The sequence below is a fragment of the Barbatula barbatula genome, assembly GCF_947034865.1.
Source record: "Barbatula barbatula genome assembly, chromosome: 2".
In the NCBI taxonomy this organism is placed as follows: domain Eukaryota; kingdom Metazoa; phylum Chordata; class Actinopteri; order Cypriniformes; family Nemacheilidae; genus Barbatula; species Barbatula barbatula.
In genome coordinates this window covers 28,640,011-28,667,672 of record NC_136767.1, presented here as the reverse complement: position 1 = coordinate 28,667,672, position 27,662 = coordinate 28,640,011, and the positions used below count along the sequence as shown (strand labels likewise).

General features: G+C 39.5%; 5 protein-coding genes across 8 annotated transcripts in view; 3 read left to right on the top strand and 2 right to left on the bottom strand.

The window, feature by feature from the left end:
* The window catches only part of LOC306908597 (ras-specific guanine nucleotide-releasing factor RalGPS1), a 78,002-nt gene extending 71,817 nt beyond the window's left edge, over positions 1-6,185 (top strand). For 2 of the 3 annotated variants that reach the window (XM_079481627.1, XM_079481628.1), the window contains 9 exons: positions 169-295; positions 724-875; positions 1,337-1,385; positions 2,294-2,374; positions 3,065-3,170; positions 3,343-3,435; positions 3,776-3,881; positions 3,964-4,055; positions 4,142-6,185. In XM_079481627.1, coding sequence (XP_079337753.1) covers positions 169-295; positions 724-875; positions 1,337-1,385; positions 2,294-2,374; positions 3,065-3,170; positions 3,343-3,435; positions 3,776-3,881; positions 3,964-4,055; positions 4,142-4,171 — 836 coding nt within the window. In that variant the 3' untranslated portion in view covers positions 4,172-6,185. The remainder of the gene's footprint in view (positions 1-168; positions 296-723; positions 876-1,336; positions 1,386-2,293; positions 2,375-3,064; positions 3,171-3,342; positions 3,436-3,775; positions 3,882-3,963; positions 4,056-4,141) is intronic. The other variant, XM_079481629.1, reaches the window with a different exon arrangement.
* A 375-nt stretch (positions 6,186-6,560) lies between these two features.
* Positions 6,561-9,324, bottom strand: LOC306908591 (thiosulfate:glutathione sulfurtransferase). Its single transcript, XM_079481610.1, has 4 exons — positions 8,843-9,324; positions 8,074-8,196; positions 7,828-7,990; positions 6,561-7,575 (listed from the first exon to the last, which is right to left on the bottom strand). Exons 1-4 carry the CDS (start codon positions 8,985-8,987, stop codon positions 7,521-7,523), a joined length of 486 nt encoding a protein of 161 aa, XP_079337736.1. The 5' UTR covers positions 8,988-9,324; the 3' UTR covers positions 6,561-7,520.
* Positions 9,325-9,551: 227 nt separating this feature from the next.
* LOC306911428 (cystatin-B-like) lies at positions 9,552-11,493 on the top strand. Its single transcript, XM_079486771.1, has 3 exons — positions 9,552-9,941; positions 10,578-10,679; positions 10,786-11,493. Exons 1-3 carry the CDS (start codon positions 9,870-9,872, stop codon positions 10,912-10,914), a joined length of 303 nt encoding a protein of 100 aa, XP_079342897.1. The 5' UTR covers positions 9,552-9,869; the 3' UTR covers positions 10,915-11,493.
* Positions 11,494-15,659: 4,166 nt separating this feature from the next.
* Positions 15,660-18,045, top strand: LOC306891046 (lipocalin). Its single transcript, XM_079450996.1, has 6 exons — positions 15,660-16,067; positions 16,252-16,391; positions 16,462-16,541; positions 16,628-16,741; positions 17,159-17,260; positions 17,493-18,045. Exons 1-6 carry the CDS (start codon positions 15,972-15,974, stop codon positions 17,504-17,506), a joined length of 546 nt encoding a protein of 181 aa, XP_079307122.1. The 5' UTR covers positions 15,660-15,971; the 3' UTR covers positions 17,507-18,045.
* An 8-nt stretch (positions 18,046-18,053) lies between these two features.
* LOC306891045 (zinc finger Y-chromosomal protein 1) lies at positions 18,054-27,463 on the bottom strand. 2 transcript variants are annotated; one of them, XM_079450994.1, is made up of 8 exons: positions 27,176-27,463; positions 26,189-26,285; positions 25,556-25,885; positions 25,285-25,434; positions 25,062-25,181; positions 24,773-24,907; positions 22,590-22,733; positions 18,054-22,282 (listed from the first exon to the last, which is right to left on the bottom strand). In XM_079450994.1, the coding sequence occupies exons 2-8, from the start codon at positions 26,253-26,255 to the stop codon at positions 20,976-20,978; spliced, it is 2,253 nt and encodes a 750-aa protein (XP_079307120.1). In that variant the 5' UTR covers positions 26,256-26,285; positions 27,176-27,463; the 3' UTR covers positions 18,054-20,975. The 2 variants fall into 2 exon arrangements, with proteins under 2 accessions (XP_079307120.1, XP_079307121.1); XM_079450995.1 differs by lacking the exon at positions 27,176-27,463 and having other exon boundaries at positions 26,189-26,380.
* Positions 27,464-27,662: the final 199 nt, after the last annotated feature.

Here is a 27,662-nt window from a genome sequence, read left to right as displayed (position 1 = left end):
CCCTCATGAGGACGAGAGAATGTTGATGTTTATTTTGTGGTTGGATTTGTAAAGCAGAGCCCCGGCAACAGTGTTTACATCCATTAGCTGTTTATTGAGCATGTCACGGAAACCATTTCATATTTTCTTTCTCTCTCTCTCTCTCTCTCTCTCTCTCTCTCTGTGTAGGTCCGTCTGAGGTGTCTCTATCCGTGCGGTACAGTCGACGGCCGACTTGCCCTGATGCTACGGTGGGGGTCCATGTTCCCACAGCGCCTCCCTCACGACACCGGAAAAGCCACAGTCTGGGCAACGCGTGCGTTTCTTGTGGATACAGTAAACAGTTTACATTTGAAATCCTGGACAACAAAACCAGTCTTTTTTATTGAGATTTGCCATCATCTGAAAGCTGAATAATTAAGCTTTCTATTGATCAAGAGGCTCTGCAGCAGGCCATCCACTCATAAAAATAAAGTTTGCATATATTCAGGGTTGAAAATGTACAAAGTATCTTCATGGAACATGATCTTTTTCTTAATATTCTAATGAGTTTTGGCATTAAAGAAAAATCGATCATTTTGACCCATGCAATTTCTTGCTTTTTTCTAAAAATGGTTTTGTGATCCAGGGTCACGTTTATGCCAATTGAAAGTGCCCATTTTATCTGGATGCATGTTTCCACATGATTAACATCTACTGTATTCTCTCTCTCTCTCTCTCTCTCTCTCTCTCTCTCTCTCACAGTATGATGTGGCAGTTTGGTGTCGTGGAGAGTAAAAGTGCCACGTTTCCCATCGAGAAACCACGTCACCTGCTGGATGATAGTTTTCTGGAGTCACAGAGTCCAGCCCGGAACCACCCACACAGCTCATCGGTGTCCAACGGCGTATCTATAGGTACCACCAGCAGAGATCATGAAAGTGATCTGAATATTCCAGTGTTTAGATATTTGTTATAAGACACAATAAAAAAAACGGTTTTGTGCATTAAAACCATCAAAATGATCTTGACCATGGAATGAAACGTCATTTTTTTAAGCTTCTAAATAAACTCCCAGCCACACAGCACGTTTTTGGGATGTCCGGAGCATGTTTTATGATTAACCAAACGCACGTCCATCAACATGTTAGGCTTTAAACTTAAAACATGATATCAATCACTTTACTGAATACTAAATAAATAATTATTCCCTTCACATCCACATAGATTGCTTTTTTTACATAATGTGTTATAGTTATTCATCTCTTAGTAGATGTTTGTTCAAATATTGTTTACAAAAAAATGAAAAGTTGTGGTTATTGATGCTTATTGGTCTTATGGATGATCTATTTGTTTGGTTTCTCTTTGGGTTTATCAGGCAGCAGTCAGAGTTCATTTTGTGATGATCTTTCTCCAGGAATCGAGAGGTGAGTGTCTTTACACCTGCGCATTTATTCACATTATTATCAGTCACATCAATCAGATGAACGCAGAACTGTTATAGTCATCAGAACGTTTAGACAATATTTCGTTTTTGTGGACATAAGAGATTTTATTCCATAAAATAGCCATTTTGTTGCCAAGGTACCATTTATTAATTGTATTTATTGCAGTTGTTGTAACAGTATGTTTGAAACAGTGTCTCCATTTGTAAATGTAAAACATTTTTATCTGTCCATTCCGCTGCAAAATGAATAAACGCAAAAAGCAAAGCGTATTTAAAGCTGCAATGCACAACTTTCAACTATAATCTCTGTTTGAAACACGAAATATTGCACATGCTCGGAAACAAATGTATAGTATACTGCCCTCCAAAGACAAAGTCTTTTATAGTTTTACTTGAATAATTCATTTAGTAGTTACTGCAATTTTGACACCCTTGTTTCTCTGAAATGGTACAAGATTGAACCAGGAGACTTTGTCACAAGACAAAACATGCGTCACAAAGCCCATTTCAAGCCTCAAACTCAATTTTGAGAAAAATGTGTAGTTACTGCACTTGGCCTTTGTAGGGCAGTATGATGCAATGTCTGTCGCTTTGGATAAAAGTGTCTGCAAATGCATAAATGTAAATGGAAAGTCAAATGAAGTCACACTGACATTTTCTGCAAACCCACAGCACAACTTATTAATCATTACAAGCTTGCTGTTGTGAATTGGAGTAAGAATACATTAAATTAAGGAGACGTTTTTATGTATCTTTAATAAAACAATGTTAAAAATAGCAGCTTTAGGCTTTAAAGGGATTGCTCAGAAAAGAAGAATTTACTGTGACCTGTATAGTGTGGTCCCTAAGTAGGGCTCACCTAACTCATTGTGCCGAATGTGCAAACAGGGGGCGCATGTACGCCACTCTGGGCCCTAACTGGAGGGTTTCTCATCGCAACTGCCCCCGACGTCACATCCATGCCCACAGGTACAAACCTCTGCCTGGGTCAAAGGTCACCCTCTTCATGACTCTGGGACATCGGGTTCACCTGTCTTGGCATGCCGCGTCTCTTCTTTAACATTTTCAGTTTTCTTCTCTAGTTTCAGACCAAAACATACCCATGTGTGTTCACTGTGCAGGGGATGAGTTTTCATCATTGTTTATACACCCTGAACGATTAGTTCTGAAGACAAAGGCTGTGTTCTTAAACCTGTCGGGCTGACTTGCTCTTGTCTGCACACATACTACTGGCGGCTGGCATCTTAAATGAAATGAAACTCCACAAGTGATCAATGGTGCACACTACACACGCGCTTTATAGCAATGCATTCTGGGATTGTCTTTTCTGTGCATGCGATGCCCTTTATAATTCGAACTTTGGGTTTATTAAGGAAGTGCAGAAGCATAATGCTACCTACATAGACAGCTAAGTAGGTTGTGGAACAGATCTGATGTCTTCTGAGTGGGGTGTTTTTTGCTGGGTGAAGGGAAACCTGTTACTCTTTCAAACTCATGCCGTCACGTGCGTGCGAGCAGATGTGTTTCCTCTTTCATTCCATCTTCTTATCACGTGTGGAAGTGCAAAGCTCTGTTCTCTGTGGCCTCGTGACACGATGAACACCGTGAAAGACTACAGACAGATATCTGCGTCAAGTTAATGTGACTTTCACTGTTCAGTCCGTCAGTAGCAGAACGGAGTGCCAATCATGGAGGGTCCGGTGATGTCACAATGGAGGGTCCTTTAAAGAGGAAGACCCTGCTAAAGGAGGGACGCAAACCCAAGGTGAACCTTACTCGACCCCGCTCTCAGAAAACTATACATTAGTGGCGTTTTGTGGTCAATTTACATGGGAATCGTGTTCTCTAAATAACCTTCAAGAAATATTTGAAACAAATATTCGAATCTGTCTTTCTAAACTTGTGCGTTTATCGTACTTTTGTGAATGGGCGTGTAGCTCTCTTCATGGACACGGTTCTGGATTACGCTGTCTGGATCCAGTCTGATATTCTACGCATCTAAAGCTCTGAGAGCCACAGACCGAAAACATGTGAGAACTTACTAACCATGACTGAGCTTTTTCACATTACACAAACAAATTGAAGTAACACGTATTAACATGTGTGGCTTTTTTAACCTCTGTGAGATCAAACTACACAGACAATAGATCTTTTCAGGACAAAATATTAGACGGTAGAAAAAGATAAGACATAACTACTCTATTTAAATTACTCATTGTATGAAATGCTAATAACTCAAAATAACCAGACAGTGTTTTTGATCTACTTTAGAAGATTCAACTGTCGAGACAGTGTCGTACATCACTCGATTTCAAATGTGCAGTATTTATTTTCATTCACAATATGTATTTTTAAAAATGTTTAAAACAGTTCAAGTCGTCACCCTGTAAGAAAGTGTCAGTTTTGGGCTGGATGGCGGTTCTGCCGGACGATCTGACGCAACCCAACATCTTTCGGCTGAATGATCCTGACAGAGGTAAATCTCATCCAAAGATGGTTTTGTGTGGTGGTTTTTCTCAACTTTTGTTAACTTCATCGGTATTGAATGTGTTCGGCAGGGAATGTTTACAAGTTTCAGACTGGAGATCGGTTCTCTGCCATCATGTGGCACAAGAACCTGCAGGAGGCGTGTCGGAGAAGACCACCTCAGGTGAGATGATGATTCTTCACACAAACTAAAACTGTCAAATTCACTGAGGTTGTGCTCGTAATGGTCTGCTCTTTCTGTTCATTTAGATACCAGCCAATCTCATGTCGTTCGAATGAACGGACTCGTGTAGCGCTCAATGTTTGTAATGTGCCAAAGGTCTACAGAGAGAAAGCGAGAACAACACATTTGGCTCGGAAAAAGAGCGAAAACCTTTGACGCTGGAGAATTCACTGAGCCAAACTCTTCCTACTGAGCTTAAGTGTCCACATGGTCCACATCTCACGTGGATATGTTGGTCTCAGACCCGCCGGCACAGATTTGCATTCGGGAGGAAATGAGGGGTGGGGGGTTTGGAAGACACGCCCCCTCTCATCTCTGTGTCTTTGCCGCGGCCACACCTCGGGTTGTGCCGTGTGCCATTATGTTTTTGAAATTGAAATTAGGAAGGCCGTTGTGTTACAGAAGAAGAGTTGAACCTTCTCCAGCACACAAGACTGAAACAGCTGGAATATTTTAGCACTCTGAGCCGTGAACAAACAGCACAAGTTTTATTAAACCAGTCTGAAGCAGTGAGCCGGTGAAGTTTAGCTTTGGTTAAGAGTGTTTATACATCTGTAATCTTCACATTATCTCTTATTCTACACGGTCGTGTGTGTGTGTGTGTGTGTGTGTGTGTGTGTGTGTGTGTGTGTGTGTGTGTGTGCTTGTCAGTGTGTGTTGGTTAATGGATGTTTGACAGTGTGACTGTTTACATCAGAGCTACTGAATAGTCAGTTTCAGTTTTAGACATTTACCGCGCGTGAAATATTGTTTTTGCTTGAAGTATTACGGTTTGAATTCGTACAACTTTTGACAAATTAAAAGTTCGACGAAGCAAAAGGTTTGTGTTCATCCCCTCAGTTTTATTGAAGGTGTTCCTTTAACACGAACTAAAATACAAAAGCAGCCATTTTTACTAGATGAGCTTAAAACAATTTTACAGTTTGTTTAGCCAGTCACACAAATATAAAAATGAATCTTTTGATTCACTGAAACATCTTATCATTTGTAAATGCTTGGATCGCTGTAGACCTGTCCAGGACAAATCTGTGATATTTCACCCCAAAATCAAAATTAATGATCATTTATAGTTTAGACCATTAAGAGTTTACCCAGATCAACAAATACTCGTTTTCGTAGTCTGTAATGTTAAATTAGTACAAATTGTATTATTTATTGTAAGCGATCAATTTGATTTAGGGGAAATCAATATTAATACTCCATATTTTATAGTTACATATGGTGAGAATCACCATGGTGTAAAACTAAGTCTAACAGGACATCATAATTCATAAAACATTTTTTGATGCAAATTTAAGTTGGATTTTGGGGTGAATTATGTTGTAGAATGCTGTCAAGTCAGATATGAATAAATTCTTGCGTGCGATTATCTGACATGAGAGAAATCTATTATTTAATGTGTATGTCAATGTATGTAAATGTGAATGTTAACCATCTGACAGCAGCGCATAAAACAAAACAAAGTTTAAGAGTGAAGCGTTGATCTGAAATGAGTGAAAGAAACCGCATTGGTCACTGATGTATTTGTTTGTACATGTTTGCGCTGTGCAATGATTCTATTGAAGTTTTGTCTGTGTTCTCTGAATGAGCTCTTATAGAAAGACGATGTCCCGCGTGTGCCACTAACTACTTTTTCAGCAAAAAAAAGTGTCATTATTTGTTCATCTCATGTCATATATGTAAATAATGACTAAACATTCATTTTTTGGGGTGAAATGTTCCTTTCAAAGTGAATTGCTTGCTGGTGTAACTTCAGCTTCACAACCTGATCGTGACTTAGTTTTTGTATCTATGTTAGAATAAAGCCAGCATGTCACAGACTTTTATGGGGAAACCTTTTTTTGTTCCGTTTTGATTTGTATATACAGACATACAGAAACTGTTGATCTTGTTTTTGCATTGAAACACACACACGTGTACAGATGCACTGCATGTACCTTTAGTTTTTTCTGCTGTAACTGAATTTGAAAACTTGAATTGCAATGTACATACTTTGCTAAATTATTTCTTGTGTTTAATCGGCTATGAATAGCTGAGTCTCCAGTAAAACCATTAAATGCCAGTGAAAGTACTCGTGTCTTGATGCACATTTACTGGTTCATATTGAGATACAAACTACATTTTTAGTGTTCTGCGTTGGTGTCGGCATCCTCTAGTGGCGTCAACCTGTCTGCTCAGACTATTTTCCATTATTCTTTTCAATCCTTTTTGCTAATGTAGCTTCATGTCAGAAACTTCCAAAGAAGTTTGTTTCTTGTTGGTCATGTTACATGTATATAATCTTATTTAAGCACGTCTCTTCTCTCATATTTTTTATTCTCTCTTCTAGCTTTCTCAATCTATGATTTCCTCATACTCTCACTTTTTGTCCTTTCGGTTTAATGGCATAAGCACAAATTAACTCAAAAATGGAAGAGTTAATAAATTAAAAAGTTGAAATAGTCATGATGTGAAAAGTCTGTTTTTCCTTTAATAGTTTCTTGAACATTTCATCCATATGCAGTTTGTGTAGTTTTAATACTTTGATGCCGTGCAGAGCAAATTCTTTCCGATACTAACAGCTGAAAAGTTTGTCCAATAAAAGTTTAAATATTTGATTTATTGACAATATTTGAGGTTTACTTTAGTTGTCAATCCTTAAGAAAAGACCAGGATGCTGGCAACTAGGGTCGCCAGGCTGTTCTTGTACCAGCAATACCAACATGGAAATAAATGCACACACTGTAAGAATGCAAAATGCTCATTTAAGTAATTGAAATAGTTTTTCTTGTTAGAGTTGGTGAATCTTCACGAATCAAAGCAGGTACATGAACAGAAATCATAGATTTATTTTAACTTCCCGGAGAAGCAGACACAAAGGCTGGTTGTTATTGTAACCTGGCTTGTTGAAACAACTAGAATGAATGTTGGTCATTAAAAACAACCTGGGCAGAAAACAACCTTTGTTACACAATAACATCTGACACTCATAATGTATTAGTATTTAAGCGACTCGTTGAAACGTGAAACATAGAAATTATTGAACACATTGTGTATGTATCTAACAGCCCGATGACACTTTTATTTTTCTGCACTGTAAAGTCACAGTATTCATAGAAAAGGTAACAAAATAATAGAAAGTTTTCATTGTGTTCATGTTTACACCATCTTTCCTAAAACTGCGGCTCAAAGTGATTTACAAACAAGTGAAAAGTTCACATTTTGGTTGACAAAATGATCCTTCAGCAATCTTACAATCATCTGCATCGTATTCAAGACACTCTAATATCATAAGCATAAAATACATACATCTCTGTGAGATGTTTAAAAGAAATTTCATTGGCCACCTGGCTTTCAGTCATGTTGTGAAGTCAGGTGAGGTCAGGTGAAATAGGCTTTAGATTGAGTAAAGCAGGTTTGTCTGGTTTACTGAGCTTCACGCTGAATCCACTCATTATATCCTCCAGCGTAATGCCGAGCCCTGTGAGAAACACATCAATCATCGTTCATGACTTTGCAGTATCAGTTTATAATGTTTTAGTGAGACGAATGATTTCCGATCATTTCCAGGCCTTCAAAATGACTGGAGGAGGTTTTCCAAATGTTTTTCTACAGATGTTGATGTGACAAAATAGAATGTCAAGCTTGGAATGCACATATTTGTGTCCCTGTGTTTTGGCAAAAAGGATGAAGTGCAATGTATTCATGCAAAACTTGTGTGTGTCTACAGTACCTGGTGTGGCCCAGAGCCCAAGCCGTCTCCAGTGCAGTGAGACTGCGACGTCCTTTCTGGCAGTACAGAACCAAGTCTGTGTCTTCTGTCCTGGGCTTTTGGACTCCGTACCGCTCTCTAAACTGATCTGGACTCAGTCTTAAGGCCTGATCAATCTCTCCCACTACATAAACAATCAAATTAGAATTCTTCAAATGTGCATATACAGGATTAAAAAAATGGCAAGTGTATGTGTGCGAGACTTACATGGAATGTTGGCGGCCCCTGAAATAAAACCAGATTCAAGCTCATATGCTTCACGCACGTCGAAGAGCTGGACTCTTCCAGTGGACATAATGTGTTTTAGCTGCTCATACGTTACTACAGCATCTGTTCACACAAACATCATTTCATTTGACAATCTTTTAACAAATAAACCCTTAAACAAAATAAACGTTTACAGTTTCATTTCTATATATGAGCTAACATTTACATTTACATTTACATTTAGGCATGTGGTAGACGCTTCTACCCAAAGCGACTTACATTGCATTATCCTATACGTTTATACATAGGTATCTGCAATCCCCTGGTATCGAACCCACAACATTGTGTTGTTTAACAACACAAAGATAAACAAAGATAAACAAACCTGAAATGATTTAAAAAGATCAACTAAAATAAACAACTCGATCAGAAAAAAAAGGTTTTGTCACATGATGTTCCTCATTAATATGAATATGAATGTGCTTAGTCTGCCATTAAATGTGTAGGTGCATAAAGTCGGGCTTGGCTGTAATTCTTAATGGTGAGTGTATTGCTCACCGTGTCCCAAAACACTTCAGCAGATCGTAATTCATATATAACGTTATAAACTTTCAATATTGTTATAGTTACTTTTAATACGATTCCAACCCGATGTTGTCATTTCAGAAGTCTCTGACCTGTGAGTCATTCACCCTCTCATAACTTGCTTCATAAATAATGACACTTTACATTGAGCAGGTTAAGTTTATAACTTATGCTAATCGTGTACCTGCGTGTGTCTTGTGGGATGTTACGGTCCACTTATCGCATTTCTGGGGTTCATTGCAGAAGTCAGATTGCTCTGTGTTCTCTAACAGTAACACGAGCGTCACTAATGCGAATAAACCGGACTTCGGGTGTTTGCCTTCGTCCATTGTCTCCTGAAACGCGGAAATACGGACTTGCGCTTGAATGAAATCTAACGAAGTGTGTGCGCGTGTAACTTTGTATCAACGTGTAACTGCGTCCTGAAAGCGTCAAACGTCGTTTTAACAGTACTGGGTTTGTTACGGTCATTCTTAATCCAGGGGGCGCTCTTGTGTATCCACATGCAAATCCTACATTGATTTTAATGCAATTATTTAAATTACTACGGTTAATTTCTGACATACAAACATCGATACCTCCCGGGAATCTTTAAAAAACTATTATTTTCATTTAGACTTTCAATTTGTAATTTCAACTACGTATCCGATCATTCGAATAAACCGTAATGGCATCCTAGCTCCACCCCTTTTTCGCTTTATTTTATTTTTTTATTAACACTGTAGAACATTAACAAAAAAAGACAATCATCGTTTAACATTCGCAAACAACCTTAGCTTACATACAAATATTAGAACATCATTTTGCGCTTTGAGTATCGGCATTCTACTTCCTGTTTTTCTGTGTGGGAGGGGCGGCCATGCGTTCTATAATGTGATTGGCTGTAAACGGGCATGCGCGTAAACGCTCATTTCGATCCATTGTGCGTCGCTGAAATAGTTACAAACAAAAGTTTAACGGAGGCTTCAACACACTTAAATGCATAACATCGTGATGTTATCATATAGTATAACGCTTTGTTTAACAAATATATAACAAGTGGCAAAATAACAATTTTGTAAAGGGTGGCGTTTACGTTCAATGACTCCCCTTATATAGCCGACGACATGGTACATTCCGCCGATGGCTCACGGTCATATGATCTGGGAAGCGTAATAAATAGCGAGCTGATACTTTTTTTTTGATCTTCACGCAGTTTTAAAATCAGCAAAATGGCCGGAAAATGTGGAGGAACATCTGAGGCGAAGAAGGCGACTCAGGAGGTGCAGAAGATCTGTGATGAGGTGAGATACGGACGCTTTTGCTTTGTTATGATCATGTTGGGTCAGCTGATCAAAGAGCGCGTGACGAGTTTTAATAACAATTAACCGATCATTCTGCGCATAAAAATGCAGTTTAGTTACTGCAGACACACGGACAGTTGATTATTTTTTGCAATGTTAAAGTATGTGTTGTTTCACTTCTCACTTCGCCATCATTGTGTACCATCAGGTGTTCACCATTACACCAGTACAACATTCCTTAAGTAGTGTGTTTGGGGTCTTGGGTCCTTCTGTTATATCATGAAGCATCTTGTAGGGCTTCTCGATTATGACACAAATCATAATCACGATTATTCGGCCAATATTGAGAACCCGACTATTTAACACGATTACTCGTTAACCTTTAAAACAACTGAAACAATAAAAAAACTTTGCTGTTTAACTCTGAATTTATAGATGAACTCTGAAATAGCACTGGTGAGCCATTGTAAAGGAAAGGTGTGCGCTGTGGATTTATACTACGAGAAATCTTTGCTAAATGTAAAATAATACCTCGATTATTGAAGGCCAAAATTGACCATTACGATTAATTTTCGATTAATCGCACAGTCCTGGCATCTTATCAGAATACTTAAGTCTGTTTTCTGTGTGGTTCAGGTTAAGTCACAGGTAGAGGAGAAAGCTGGCAAGAAGTTTGGTCTTTTCAAAGCCATCTCTTTCACAACACAGGTTGTGGCAGGAACCAACTATTTTGTCAAGGTGAGTGGGTTCTTATTATTGAGTGACCCCTTTGTATCATTTGCTCACAATAACAACAACAGATGAAATGTTGTTATCTGAACATCCTGTTCTCTTTGTTTTTTAGGTTCATGTGGGAGGAGATGAATACATTCACGTGAGGGTTTATCAGTCTCTTCCTCACAGTGGTGGAAAACTTGAGCTTCACAGTATCCAGACCTCTAAAGCTCACCGTGACCCTATAGCATACTTCTAAACAAAATGCTGGACTATTAATGTTACAAGACCTTTAATGTAGACCCAGTATTTCGCTGCTTCAGTGCCAATGAGTTTTATATGATCATCACTTTTTGCTGTTAAAATTGTTTGAATCGCCTGCTGACGTACTTGCGCCTAATCATTCCATCAGCTTTATATAAGTACACTTTTAAAATAAAGGGAAATTATATTATTTGGGACACCCTACCTAATCTAATATTCTAAATTCACAAATATAAGACTTCTTCATTATGCATCTTTAGTGTATTTTTTGGCATTTTTGTAATGGTCATGACAGATATTCCATTTATCTTTATGGATGTCTGTCATCTTCACATCAAATGTGAAAAATTGGTCTGATCTTTTAAACATGTGAAAAATATTTGTATTAACGCTACACAATTGTGAGAAGTCATCAAACATTTAAACATCATAGTTTGAGAAACTTAATTCATGGATTTAGATTGTATTTTTATTCATCTGATACAAAGTAGTTTAGAAATCTGCTAAACAGAAAAACATTTTTAAAAGTGTTTTTTTACTTCAGGTTGTAACTGTAATAAAAATTGACATTTTACATTTTGTGTGTAAATATTGTTTTTTGCCCCACGCATCTCAAAAAATATTTTGCACATTTTATTTCCAAATAGTAAGCATATAAAAGCGTTCCTAAGACAACAAACAGGAAAGTTTTGGGATTTAATCACAATAAAAAATGTGAGCTTAATAGAATAAAATGACTTTGAACAGTTATTCCAGAAGTGACAGTAAGTGGAGTGGCTTGTGTGGGAATCACAAGATTTTGAAAAATGCAAATGATGAAAGGGCACAATGTCAAATATTTTCTAACCTGACAAGAAAATCTGACATACTTAAACACTGAAACGGCACAGGCAGTAAGGGTAGTACTGAACACGATTACAACACAAGCATGTGCTGGTGACTTACATTTTTTCATGTGAAAGGGTGTGTCATGTTTGTTCTTGCAGTATATCCAATCAAACAAGAAGATTCAAAGTGTTTTACAGTTGCAGTGATTGTTATGAGTTATTTATTCGTACACACCATTATTTTTTCAAAATTAATTTGCATTTGTAATCTTTATTAAAAAACATTAAGCTCCTCCCAACGAGAACTCTTCACCACATGACGTCAGCACCAAAAAAGAGGTTGGACTATAGTGACTGTCCAATGGCCAAGCATATTTAGCCCTCCCCTCCAGGCCCAACCTTTTTTTCCTAATTTCAGAAGGCGTTTCACTCGGATATACATCACGATAAAAAAAACAAGTCAATCGCAACTTCTGTCTCATGGTGACTTTAAGTGCCGATGGACTGGTTCCATTGACCGAAAGCCTATGCATTTTTCCCATAGACTTTTGGTAGATCGCAGAAATAAAAGCTCTGTGATTAATAGAGGTCTATGTTGTTTACATGTTTTGTCCATCAAAATAATCTTTACAAATTAACATTTGTTACGTTTGAAGCCCAAATACAATTGGCAGAAGTAAAAAGCTAACACGATGCTATAAAAAGACTACACTTAAGGTTGCTCGATATAACGTCACAAAGCCTCCGACAACTCGTGCAAACTTTATTAAAAATGTAATTACTCCGTGAATGAATCTGCATCTATGTTTTAAGAGATGTGTGCCCACGATGCATTATTCGTGTCTTGACATCTAACGTCCATGCCAAAGGAAGTAGTCACATTTAGCAACTTGTTAGCAACCGCAATAAAGCTTTAAAAGTTCACAAGAGGGTTATAGTTGGTGTGTTTTGTGTATTTGGAGGTTTTGTTTACCACAGATCTTATTTCGGGCGGTTTACCAAAAACCCATTCAAAAAACCCATAGACTTTGGAGCGATGGAAGCAAAAGTCCTAAAATGCTAACTCGCTTCCAGGTTTTGCATACAAAAATACGTCATCTCTGAGCCTCTCCATTGAACGGTCATAAAGGGTCATTAATCTGTCTCCCAGAAAAAAACAGACATTAGATGCAGTTCTGTCCCGTCCACTGTTTGGATTAATTTCCTTGGTTGGGCCAAATTCAGGGTTTCTGAAATTGATAAAAAAATCAATGATTGAGTCACAATCATCAGTATCACAGCAAATATCTTGACACCAGGCTGAAGTTAGTAGTAATATTGACATATTGTATGTAAACTGATGAACTATGGACATTATGTTTCAAATGATAAGTGTAAGAGGACACATGGATGAACATGATATTCTATTCACAGTGCTTTCGAAATACACGCTTCAGTCAAGACTATAAAAAACGAAATATGAAAGTCTCTTTAAGTAATGCAGTTAACTCGAAACCACTATTCTTAAGCCCCATTATAAATAACAAACGTTCATCAACAAAAGATTTTCCAGCATTTACAAACTGCACATAAAGCTGTTGAACAGGTACACCTGCCTTTCATTAGTACTATGAAGTAAACTGAATTATTTCAAAAAGTGAAAACACAAATTAGTCCATTTGACACTTTTGGCCATAATTAATGTCCCATGAGGAAGTAAAGGCAGTCATCCCATGTGACTGCAGTCTTCATCTCATGTGTATGAGTTATAACCTATTTGCTGATGTCTAAGTATAAACTAGTCTGTGGGTGAGTCAGATGACAAACTCCCAAAACCACTTGAATGACTCATAATGGCAACCATCACAGCAAAAGTGCAAGTCGTTCACCATCAAGGAATGACAACTTATGCTTTAGTTTTTATATTTATAGCGGGCATAACTTACACATACATGCTGTGTTATTATTTACTTTCAGCTTATTACCCCTCCCACCCTTATGCACCACACATCTCTGGTCAAGAAAAGCCAAACAAAAGCTTTCTTGCATGACTCAAGTTTCTGACACGATCAAGTCTAAACTGAAGACTCCCCTGATCCCAAACCAAAACACCATCAAGAATTCAGTTAAATATTTTTTTCTGCGTGTGTTTCAAAACTGTGAGATGTGATAAATGAACAGCATGCACACGGTGATTGAGATAATATCTGAGATCCAGTAAATCACACTTGCCTTGTAGCCTTTAGCTAAACTAAATTATAGGTACATATACAAACATTTACATAATCAACACAAATTGTGAGCTACAGTAGACGTCATCAAACGTGCTCTAACTTACACAAAACAGACACTATAGACAGGCGGTTTCCCAGACAGGACTTAAGTCGAGTTCCAGACTAACTTAAATGCTAGAAGTGTCTTGATCAAAAACAACTTATCTTAAAGTATATATCAGTGGCATTGTTTAAACTCAAGATGCACATTTGTTTTTCGTAAAGTATGTTTTTAATTGACTTAAATAGTCAACAACTAGGCCTACTCGTGGCTTAAGCTCATCCTTGTCCGGATAATCCGCCCCCTAATGTATATAATACATAACAGCTGTAAAGCTGTAGTAGTAAATTCCTCTTGTGCTTTCAAACCGGATATAACTATAAAACCCCCTGCTGTGATTCTTATAGAGATTGATGAATATAATAATGTAAAGCTCATTATAATTGAACGGTTAACTTCATAATTACCGCACAAATCCAAACCAGAGAGCAAAAACATTGTCCAAATCCTTTTGGAAGTTGATGTGTGTGTGTGTGTTTGTGCGGTGTAGGAAGGCCTGAGTGTGTGTGAGTGTGTGTGTGTGTGTGTGTGTGTGTGTGTGTGTATACTGTGCGGTGTAGGGAGGCCTGTGTGTGTGTGTGTGTGTGTGTGTGTGTGTGTGTGTGTGTGTGTGTGTGTGTGTGTGTGTGTGGTGTGCGGTGTAGGGTGGGCTGGGGATGTGGGGGGGTGTTTGGTGAAAATTGCTGACATTAAACTCTGCTCCAGGTTCCAGAAAGGCCCAGAGCAAAAGGGAGACATAAGGCAGCTCTTTGTTTCATCACAGTGTTTGTGTGTTTATCGGTAATTATTGATGTTTTTATCTAATGCACAACACATAAATCCACATGGAACACAAAAACCTACATAAGTCATTCTTGTTCATATTTAAAGTATAAAAAGATACAGCAGTCTTTCAATCTATTCAAGATCTTAAACATTCATTCATCACAATTCGATTTTTAATGCAATGGCATATAAAATGAACAGACTTGAAAGAAAGGGCTATAGTCACCATTGCTCAGTAAGGGACGGTTGCCATGTTTAAAGTTAGACATTTTTACCATGTTTTACATTATTTAATTCATCAAAATTATACTATACATTTGTCAAACTAAAGTGACAAACCAAGTAAAACCAGGAAATATTTCAGAATTAATATACATTTATATAAATTAAGTTTTGTTGAACAAATAAAAAATGAACATATTCCAAATTAAAGAAGTACAAAATGTAGCTCAGTGGTTAGGGCAACGCTGATGTCGTGGGTTCGATCCCAGGTATTGCACATACTTAGAAACAAATTAATATACAATGTAAGTCCCTTGGATCGTCAGCCAACTGCAAAAATGTATTATATTAAATCATGTAAAAGTACAGAAAATTATGCAAAATACCCAGGGCATGGGAACCGTTGTTTAACCCAGTAAGAGTAGAGAAATGTTACCAAAAATACAATGTAGTGCACATGAATGACTCGTATTCCCCTTAAGTCGTTTGAAAGATTTAGGTGGCTGTGTGTTTTAAGAGGTTGTTTTTGTTGCCTCTGGTCACGACAAAATCTCCACACCCTGCTGCAAATTCCTGGACCAATTGTTATATAGCAAGGCAGTAAAATGGGGAAAGGGGCTCAACATTATTTATGCCCGTGTAAAGTTTGTCTAAGCCAGTGAGGGCCAAATGCCAAAAACAGTAAAACATGTCAGTTAAAAAATAATTAGTTGTACTCCGGATGAGAAATTCTGGCCTGATATAAAACAATGGAAGACTGTGGGGAAACAAGTGTGTGTGTGTGTCTATACAGTATGTGCGTGCATGTGTAAGGGGCGTGCTCATGTAGCGAGGGGCTCCCCTACAAAAGACCGAGCTGTGGGACCCCACAATTCAGAACTTGAGATCCATTACCACTCGCTCCAGACTGAGCTCTGCAGTAGCCATGACAACCGCCCTGTTTGGATTGCTGGGAGCTTTGCTCTGCGCCCTTGCCGTTAGTATTGATGTCACACCGCAGGCCGACTTCGACGTCCAGGGGGTAAGAATGCAAACACTTATAAACAGAGAAATCTAGATTACAAATGAATGCTTATCACCATTTTTAGTCTCCCGACAATGCACATCGTGGTCAAAGAGATATTTAGAGTTTAGGGGTGGTCAAACAATATGTTCTCGAATAATCATGAAAAACATCTGTAAATGACGTGTGCCCTGGGAAACAGGTGGTCGGGAAATGGTACCTGATTGGTTTTGCTACCAACGCAGAATGGTTTGTCGCCCGTAAGGCAAACATGAAGACGGGCGTCGCCATGCTGACAGCAAGCGATGATGGAGACCTGGAGATGGCCTATTCCAGTCTGAAGTAAGATATCTATCAATACAAAGTTGCATATTGAAAAAGCGAAGTGCTTACTCAATCATTTGCTTTTCAGTCCTGATGGCACATGCTGGAGAATGACCCATGTGGCTCAGAAGACGGATATTCCAGGGAAATTCACCTTCTACAGTGACCGTGAGAGACAAACTCCTGCATGCAGATCTGAAATAAAACATGAAATCTTACAGGACGTTTGGTAACATGTTTGTGTGTTACTTTAGGCCAGGAAACTGTAAATGACATGCGTGTTGTGGATGTAAAGTATGATGAATATGCTGTGATCCACACCATCAAGACCAAAGACGAATCCATAACTCTTCTGAACAAACTCTACGGTAAGAATCTATAACGTTTGGAATGATTTTTGTATGATGTAACTGCTTTGTCTGTTGTCCCTTATGTTTATTCAAGTGTGCTTATAGATTAGTATGGGGCGTACTTCTTTTATACTTTAAATAAGAAAGTATGCTTTTTATTTACTGAGAGTATATACTGCAAAATATTTTCCTAAACTAAAAAACGGGTACAAGTTTTGAACTGCTATAGTTAATTTGTTGTATATAGTGGCAGTACAATCGAAATCGTTTGTAGTCAATGTTTAGATATACGTTCTTACTACATAAAGTATACTGGTAGTCGTAAAATTCCAGGTGAACGAGTTGTTACTGTATTACATCATATTTACACGATACACAAACTGTGTGTTGTTAAACTATGTTTTGTTTTACATGAAGTGTTATGTTATGTTACAGGCCGAACACTAGACCTGGGCCAGGACGTCCTGGACAAATTCACAGAGTTCTCTCTGGAACAAGGCATTCTGCCTGAGAACATTGCTGTCCTTCCTAAAAATGGTAAAATAAATCTGTGCTGAAAACTACACTAATATTATCAGATCATAATTTAAACTTTAAAGAAAAATCTGACAGAAGACGGTTTACATTAATCCTATAGCGCCCCCTACAGAACATACAAGTTTTATATATCTGTGCATATAAAGCCAACATTTGCCTCCACATCATATGCTTATTTATATTTGAAGTCAATATTTCAACATCTCTGACATGACTTATTCTTTTCTCTTAGACGAGTGCCCTTGAAGTGTGGATTTGAAGATCTGATCCTCGAGTCTCGGAAGACTTATTTTAGTGGAACATTTGAATTCTAACTTTTAAACTGAAAGCCCCCTTTAACCCTCTAAAACGTCTCTCTTGCTTTGATTTAGTTTGGACCAATAAAATATTTTGTGAACATCAACTGTGTCAAGATTTTAGAATACTGCAAAGAAAATCAGTAAAAATACAGTTTTTCAGCACAACATCTAGCATCTATACATTTTTAACTAAAATCCACTTCGAGAAAATAAGATATTAAGGTTTATGAAAAATATATCAAAATGAATATAATTGCAAACAGGGTAAGACAAACAACGTATTTTTTTCCTCTTGGATTAAGTGCTTTTTCAAGACATTTTTCAAGACATCAATGCTAAATAAAAAAGGTTTTGCAATGTACAGATAATAAGATTGTTACGCGAGTGCAACTATTTTGCTTTATAATCGTGAAGTTAATTTACCTTTCATAGTTTAGACATCACTCATTTGAACATTTTGGTAAATAAAAGTCAACAAAAAAGTGCAAAATTTTGTCTAAAACATTCATTTTAATTATCAGCCTATAAAAAAATTTGAACAGGCAAGTGAGTCAGACCTTTCAATAATGAAATTAATCATAAATTGCCATATAAAGAATGAGTTACTGTACAAATAAAAGTAAAAACCTCACCTTGTCCCAGATCCATTTCATAGTTTTAATAGATTTATCCACTCATGTATTCACACCGAACAGAGAATGCAGGAAAATAGTTTGCCTTTTATTTCCTTTTTTATCTTTTTTTTTTTAAAACAAATATGAAGATACATCCATGACAACACAACGTTCAGACTCCTGAATTTTTTACAGCGTCTCTCTCTCTCTCTCTCTTTACAGATCTGTGTACAAAACAATAAGTTATAATCGCATAGAATCCTAGTTACATTTAACTATACAACAAAGTTTAAACGGTGACCAAATAAATATGATCACAGGGACAGAAGGATGGGGAAGGTTAATGACAAGTGCTTCGGTCAGCTCGGCTGGCGACCGACGCCTTTCTGACCAATGGCATTGATTCGAGTAAGATAAGATGCTTGGCAATGGTGTCGTGATGGAAAGAGGCTGTTTGAGGTTAGGTAATCGGTCAACTTCATCTAAAGCCTCTGGCCAACCACGTGCAGAACTGGAGATGACATCCTACATCACAGGTTAGTGAAACTGTTTTCGGATCCATGTTTGATTTAATGTTACACATAAACGATCTGTATGTGTGTATGTGGGACATTTTCAAACACGTCACTTCTTGCTCATTACAGTGAGCCAGACGTGTGCATGCTCTCGGCGAGGTCTGATGTTGACTATTAAGACAGTTAGAGGGTTTAGGGGTCTTTGTGGATTTGCTTTAACTGCATGCAAATACAGTCAAATAGTACCATCATAAGATAGTCATTACAGTCGCTCAAGGGTCACTGGTGAAGGGTTATTGGCAACGTCAAACATATCTCAACTAACACAGTCATACCATTACATACACACAGATATGATCATTCATTTCATCTACATACTGCATGTTGTGCATACTGATGTGTGATACAATCGGCCTGATACTGAATGTTCCATAAGGTTATGAATGATATTTTTGCTACAGGCAGGGCCGGTGATGTTACAGGGGTTCATAGTGCACGCTTACAGTTTGGGTGAATCTCAGACCAACACGTAAGGGTCATATTAACAAAATAAAACATTACAGATTACAATAACGGATAATGTGCTTAATATTTATAACCAAATACTGTGAGCAACAATCCTAATATTTTCCATGCCAATTCATTACGGCATTTTTATAAACCTGTCCTCATTACTGACTTCAAATATGTTTTTATCAAATCGGCAAAGGTGCTCATACAAAGATTTTCTTTAGGCTATTTCACAAGAACATGGTTCTGTTAGGGGTTGCTCTGTCAAAAAAACAAGCAAAATACTTTTGTTTTTAAAATACTTTTGCAATGTTTTGATTTTGGAGTTAAATTGACCCAGACATGGTCGGTGAGATTCAGTTTAATTCTGTACATAAGTTCTGTGTCCCATACATCCATTCATTACGTGCAATAAATGTAACTTATAACAGTAAAAAACATTAATCAAGATTCAAAGGTTTTGCAAGCATTAAAACCACCTGTTTTTGTATACGCTTTAAAGGACCTTCACAAAAAAATGATCCGTCTCTGAATCCTCCTGTCTGTTTTAGAGATTTGAAAGCATCTGGTTATTGTAATGAAGCACGCTTGATGAATTCACAAAACATTGCATTTTCAAAAAATGAATTAATGTCACAAATAATGATACATGTTTTCATTTTTGAAACTATTCCTTTAAAACCCTTTGTAATTAACAATGAAACTGCATGTTTTCATCAGGGTCCCACGGCGCCTGCCAAAAATACAAGTTAAACACAAAGCTTACTGCAATTTTTGACGGTTTGAAAGACCACATGTGTCCCAAGTCACCCCATTCTGACCAAACTAATGTAGAAAAATAAGGCATTGCTTTTAGTTCCTATGAAAAACAGCCTGATATCTGTCCAACGATTAAAATGTTGATGTTTCCACCAAGTCCAAATTCTGCAACCTTGCCCATTAATACAATTTTATAAATCAGAGGAATACATGTGGCTACATGTGTCACGCGGTCCTATATTCAAAAAGCATTGTAGAGCGCCTATATATGACGTCAGGGTCAAATATTTCCAAATTTCAGATAACACATGCTTGACACTTGGGGCGTCTCTAAAATGCTTGAGGAATAGAACACATGATTCGTTGAGAGTTGATCTGTTAAGGTACAAAATCCAAATTGAGATGCATCGATAGAAAGACGTAAAACACACACGACGATTAACCGAGGTAAAGAATGTTAACACAAAAGTCTTGTCATATTTACTCACCCTCGTGTTGTTCCAAATCCACGTGTTGTTATTCAGTGGAACATAAAACCAACACCATTTTAGCATTAATACAACATCACTATTTTTACGCAAAAATAACAGTTTCAAGACACCACAAGCTATAAGTCTAGCACATTTTTTATGATAGTTTAAAGGTGCTTTTTTTGGCGAGCTTTAAAGTCCAAGTAAACTGTAATAGCCAAAACATTCTCTCAAAATTCACTTTCTGTGTTCCAAAGAAGCAATGAGGGTTTGGAACAAAACGAGAACAAGTGCCGTATGACAATCTCATTTTTGGGTGAACTATTCCTTAAAAGTGGGAGAGGGAAAAAAATGGCCATTAAGCAAAGTGAAAATGCATTCTCATACGGACACGACAACATACACACACACACACACACACAGCTATGCAACCGGTTGACGACACGAGAGCTGCTGATTTCATATCACCGGCTGCTTAGTGTCTCTTACGGAAGTGAGCTGGACATGGAGGAAGATGAGGAAGAGGAGGGTGCAGCGGGCTTCCGGGCTCATTCTGTGGGCACTACGTCTTTATGGTGTCTCATAATGTGCTGGTTTTTCTCAGAAGGTCTCCGGAAGCCCTTAGAGCAGTACTGACAGCGATGGGGATAGTCCTTAGTGTGAATGGAAATGACGTGTCTCTTAAATCCAGATGCATCTCCAGTGCTGTAGTCGCAATACTGACACTGATACACCCTCCTTTCCCGTGGGCCCTTACCCCCGCCTCCTTTCTTTACCACAGCGCCGCCCGCCGCCAGTTGCGCTGCCCCTATAGTCCTCTTGGGGGCAGCCTTTTCTAGTGTCGGGGGCTGCGGCTGAGCCGAAGGCGTTGGCGATGCGGGCTGCTGCGGTTGCTGTTGTTCCTTTGTGTGCACGGAGAGGATGTGACGGCTGAGGACAAAGGGGTCAGCGATCTTGAAGTTGCAGTGTCGACACTGGTGAAGTTTCTTGGCTTTGTGAGAAGTAGAGTGTTTCTTAAGCTCGGAAGGCCGATGGAAGCCTTTCCCGCAGATGGCGCATTTGTGCGGGTAGTCCTTGGTGTGCACGGAAATGATGTGCCGTTTAAGATCACTGGAGTTGGAACTGCGATGGTCGCAATGGCTGCACTGGTGCCCTCGAGCGTCCTCGTGCGTGGCGGCGTGCTGCGTCAGCTCCTCCTCCTCGCTGAAGGTCTGGCCGCAACGCTCGCAGCGGAACGGCAGTTCGCGACTGTGCTTCGTTTTCACGTGCGTCTTGAGGTTGGAAGAGTCCGCCGATTTGTAATCGCAGTACATACACGAGTACGGCTTCTCTCCAGTATGCGTCCGCATGTGTTTCTTTAACTCCGATGGATGGCGGAAACCCTTGCCGCATTCCACGCAGATGTGGGGGAAACTCTTGCTGTGAACGGCCAGCAGGTGGCGATTGAGCAGGCCCTGCTCAGCAGTCTCATAATCACAAAACTTGCATTTGTGCGTCTTGTTGGCAGCAGAAGGAGGGAGGGGGGAAGCGATGGCCGTGGGTGCTTTCTGTTCCCGGTGATGGTGTTGAAGACGATGAGAGAACAACGCCGCTTGTTGGTGGAACTCTTTACCGCAGGTTTCGCATTCAAAGGGGGCTTTGTTGCTGAGCGCGTGAACCTCCATGTGGTTGTGGAGGCTGGCTTTTTTGTTAGTGGTGAAGTCGCAGTCGGTGCACTGGTACTTTTTGCGAGTCAAGACTTCCTGATGGTGGTTGCGAGTGTGCCGCTTCAGAAATCCTCGGGATTTGAATTTCTTACCACACAGCATGCAGGGGTAGACGGTGAGAGGTTGCCCATATGGACCGATGATGATTGCTGCAGGAAAACAAATCAAGAGAGGAAAAACTAATTTAAACACAGCAAAGCAAACATTGCAAACATTAATTAACTTAATTAAATCGACTTACATACAGCACAGATCCATACTAAAATATTAACCCAGACAACGCCAAACGTACAATTTTGATTTCTAGGGAATTCAATCAAATGCTTAGCTTTGGACTGTAAGTCGCATTAGAAGATAAAAGTGTCTGTTAAACGCATGAACAAAGAAACATCTATAAAATAAAACACTTTTGTGAGAAAACACAAGACATGCAGGATGTGACAAGGGAATTATTACCTGTCTGGACCTGTCGTGGTTCGGTTCTCCTCTTGTTTTTGCCGTGCTGCCGGTTCAGTTTGTCCAGTGCATCCGACTCGTCTATGTGCAGCAATGCACTCGCCGCACCGTTACGATTCTCACAACCCTCATGGTCGGCCGCACCTGATTATAGCAAAATATGAGGATGTATGATTGACCCTCATACACATAAAAATAATGTGACAGAGGTGGAATTCAAAATAAAGTTTCTAATCAGAGTTTGGCCGATAGACGATGCCATCATGGCTGATAGATATGACGATGTTGAGCCGGCATCGTGATTCCAACAAATCTTTCACTTTCATCGGACGCACGTCCTTGCCCCAAAGTTAACTCCCTGTCTGTGTTTGTCGTTTAGTCTAGCTAGCAATATCAAAACAATAATTATAATCATTTATCTTGAATTTAATTCATATTAATGTATATTAACATTTTATTGTATATTAGTTGTATTAAATAAACTATTTGTTGAATGGGTCGTGTAACCTTTGTGGCATTTTAATTTAATTTATTATTCTACTGGTAACCCAAAATAATACTGGCTAGACATTTTTTAACTTGCTGGCAAATGTGATTTACTCGTTATTTCTTTTGTTTGTTATTAAAAATAAGATTAAATGTACGTTTAAAACCTCTCATCACAGATCACAGATACGCAACATTAATGAGACCATTAAATGGTTTTAAAGAGGGTCGGTACAGTATTTGCATTTCGGCGATTTGATTCTTATTTAAATGGTTTCAATTCGATTCAATATCGATTAGTTATCAGTATTTCATTTTAAATATTAGTTTTGCAGACATGGAATCCATATTTAAATATATAGGCTGGTAACTGAAACTGAAAATTTATGAAATACACATTCATGTTAATAGTATAGCACACACAATTGTTTTGAATTACTTTTTACTTTGAGTAAGCAAATATTACTGCATAAAATGTAAACATTGTAAATGTGCAACAGTGAAATTCATGGACAACTTGAAACATGTTAATGAAAAAAACTAGATTTCAAAATTCAACTTCCTCTGGACGAGAGGCGAAATAAAGACAATATTATCTGAGGCACGTGCATTAAAGAGTAAATATTCCTTGATTTTTAAGGTCCTTTTTGTTTATGTAGTGTCCGAGGCGTAATGCATTCAAGGTGTAAAAACACTATTATTTTGTTATAAAGGCAGTTATTCTTACCTACCTCGACTAACTCTCAAATGATTCTTTCGGCGAATCATCCGTCTAATCCCCTCCTTTCCGCCAATCTACTCTGATCTGATTGGTCAGATGGTTTAGTCTGTTATGATTGATCTACCGCGAACGAGACTCACGAGCCACAGTGTTTGGGGGAGAAGAGAGAAGTTTTTGTGCGCAGTCCTAGCAAAACGGATGCCGGAATTATATGTAGTGACGAAAATCTGCAGCGGTTGGCGAATCGGGCACGACTTGTTTGCGTGATTCAGAATCGAATCCCTTTTTTCCAAGCCTATAACCTTGTTATTCATGCACCTCAGGCTTTACAACTTGGCAGGCTGCTTACATTCACACACGGGAACATTATGCACGGCATGAAATTTAATTTACATGATCTCGTAATATTTACTCTTTAAGAATCAATTTGGGGATTTCCCAATTCGCTGTTGTTTCTATAAATTGAAGATCGATTAAAATCAAAGAATCTGTTTTTTTTACGCTGCCCTATTGCTTTTATATTCCAAATTTTTCAAGATCTCAGCACAAAACACAGAAGTCAACGATACAGCTGCAATTTTACTTTCAAATGGATTACTTTTCGGCTTCAGATTTAAAGGGACAGTTCACCCAAAAATGGGAAACCTTCAATCATTTTTCACCCTCGCGTCATTCCAAACCGGTCATGACTTCCGTTCTTCTGCAGAACACAAAACAAGATATTCCAAACACTGTTGGTAACCAAACAGCATCGGCCCTCGTTGACTTCCATTGTATGAACACAAAACCACGTAGACATTCCTCAAAATATCTTCTTGTGTTCCACTGAAAAAATGATCATTTACGTGATGAGTGAACTCTCTCTTTAACACAAATCATACTGAGATCTTGGGTTTCTTTAGCATATCTGACAAACACATTAACAGGTTGCACTGAATGATATAATGTCTGTATTTGTGTTGGTGAGTGTGCTGACCGTAAGCAGCGGCCCACGCTACCGGCATGAAGTCTTTGCTCAGGGCGGTGCTATCATACGCTCTGTCATGAGACACCGGCTCCTCCCCTCCAACCACCACCTCCATATAAACCTCATCTGAGACCTTTGACCCTCCTGCACACACAACACATGAGCTAGACCTAAACAAATACTGCCTTCAGTGTCTAAAAACAAACTAATACAGTTCTACGTTTCATGTCAAATTTCTTTAGATATTCATAAGATGAACATCTTTAAAAAAGAAATGATCCTGTGAGTTTTTACTCACCTTCTGTTTGTGTGTGATGGCCGTCTCCCACCGACATGTACACCATCTTCTCTCTCAGCGGCCGTACGACAGGTTCAGCCAAAGCCACTGTCTCACTCTCATCCAGGTCCACGGTCTCCCCTACACACACACAGGGAATGAGTTCAGACCTTTAGATGCTCATTGGATCTTCATCTGACGGCCGAGAGACATCGCACATGTGTTAAACACACAGCTCACTCACCAAGATCATCTTCCCCCGAGTCTGCTTTAAAGATGTAAACTTTGATCACTTCCTGTCCGTCCTCATCTTTCTCCACCTCCTGATCATCTATCGCTCCCTCCACTGTCACCTCCTCTCCGTCTCCCGACACCATCTTACCGGCATCATCCACTACAGACAGAGAAAACATAAATTGATCAGACAGGCAGGAACTTGAATTGAATAAACAACAAACAAATAAACAAACAAACAAACGACTAAATAAATGCAAGAATGAAAGTTCAAGTAGTACATGAGATCATCAGGTAGTCTCCACAGCTGTCAGAGTCGTGGTCTTGGTCCAGCTCATCTTGCTCTCTCCCCTCTGCCACCAAAACATCCTCTGTCATCTCTGCCATGGCAACGCCGTCCTCCTCTTCCTCCAGTGACATCACACAGGTCTCCACGGCAACACCCTCGTCGTCATCGCAGTGCACATACTCAGCGACCACGTCCTCCACTGCATCCTGGATCACGAGCTCATCTGAGGAGAAGCCCTGCACGGACACCCCCTCCACCTCGGACACCAGCACAGTCTCCTGGAGCTCCACCACGTACTCCTCCTCCCCTGCACCTCCATCGTCTACACACACACACACACACACACACACACACACACACACACACAGAGATGATGAAAACACAGGCTCGATCAACAGTTTGCGATTTCTAAAATAATATCGCATCCGACAAATTTAACAGGTTTTCATTTTGCTGCTTTTAATTGAACTGCCTTTTAAAACTGCAACGACAAGCTATCAAAGAGAAAAGATTGACCATTTCTAAAAACAATTAGTCACATCAATTATGGGTCTCTCTCTGGTTACTGTGAATGTCACTGAACGTCCGGTCTGTACGGTGAAAGAGATGACTGTGATGAGGTTACCTGAGCCATGCAGTATTATCTTTGGCTCTTGGGAGCGGAGCGCAAGCCTCGTGACCTCCTCAGCCATCGTCTTTACTCTTCATTGGCCACTGTACAACTAATGCAACACAAAAACACATCAGAGTCTGGCAGATGTCATTCCGGAGTCCGGACAACACAATAGAAACAAATTCTGTCGTTTCACATACGAGCGCAAGAAATTATTTTGAAGAAATAGATTGTAAACAGGATCGAAAGTCAAATAGATGAAAATGAATGTATTAAAGCATTGCATTTCTGGAAGGGAGGGGTCACAACAATGTCACAGATTCCCACAATAGACTGGCATCACATACAGACGCCATGCATTTGAATTATATGCAGAGACACCAATGCACGATCACATTATTGACGCAATCGGGGCATGCGTGTGCCTTTAATTTGCAAATGACTGCGACAAAAGAAAGCAACATGCACGCGAGCGTCAAAATACAGCGAATTGGTCATCCACTTTGATCGTTGCACGTGATTCAATGAAACGTCTTCGAATACAATGCAAACAAGCATTGCATGCATGCATGATAAAGAATGCATGGACCTGCGCGAAGAATGCACAAGAAGAACGCGCCCGCGGAAGCTTCCCAACCCCCTCGCGCTGATGAAAGCGCTTCCTCGCAACCGAAACCGGACGCGAACATGGCGTCCCGCGGCCGTAATTTTCCTCCTTTGCACGAAAACAAAACCCGTCCGTGTGCGCCATTTTGACACACAATAAAGCGCCAACGTTCAGACGCGCGTATGCATGCAAAACGCACGCGCCTCGTGCGCAACCCTCGAATATCTCGCACTCGTGCACGCGAGAGGCATTTCTAAACAATAACCCACCCCCGGTGTCTGCGAGGCCCCGCCGCGGCCTGCTCAAGGCCCGGGCCCGATCCGAGGCCTCGCGTCTCTAGACGCAACGCGCAAAACGTAACGCAACATAATTCGCATTAATGGCACACAAACCTGGCGTGGACGCGCAGCGGTATCGTCTGATTATATCCGTGAGATCTGATGCATCTGATCAACGCGCGCGACGGCCTTCAGATTTCCCGCAGACAGGCCGTCGGGTTTCCCCAGACTCGGGCAGGGTTCGAGCGGGAGTCAGCGGGCGCTGGGCGGGCCGCGGAGCGCGCAGGGAGGGCGGAGCTCCGCGCGCAGACGCGCCGCAGCTCTGGCGGAGCGTCACTGCGACACGGCCGCAGGAAAACGCGGAAGGCCGAAAAACACGTTTAGCAAAGGCTAACGGACAGTGTTTTTTATTATGTTGGCAAACATTTTATATTCGACAAGGCTAGAATAAACTTATGAATATAGTACAAGATTCAACAGCCACAGCTAAACTACCCCTGCCTACAACTTATTTAATTACATTAAAACACAGCAATGCCATAAAAGCATTTTGTGTTCCTGAAAAATAAACTTTCAGTCAAAGTCTCGAACTATATCTTTA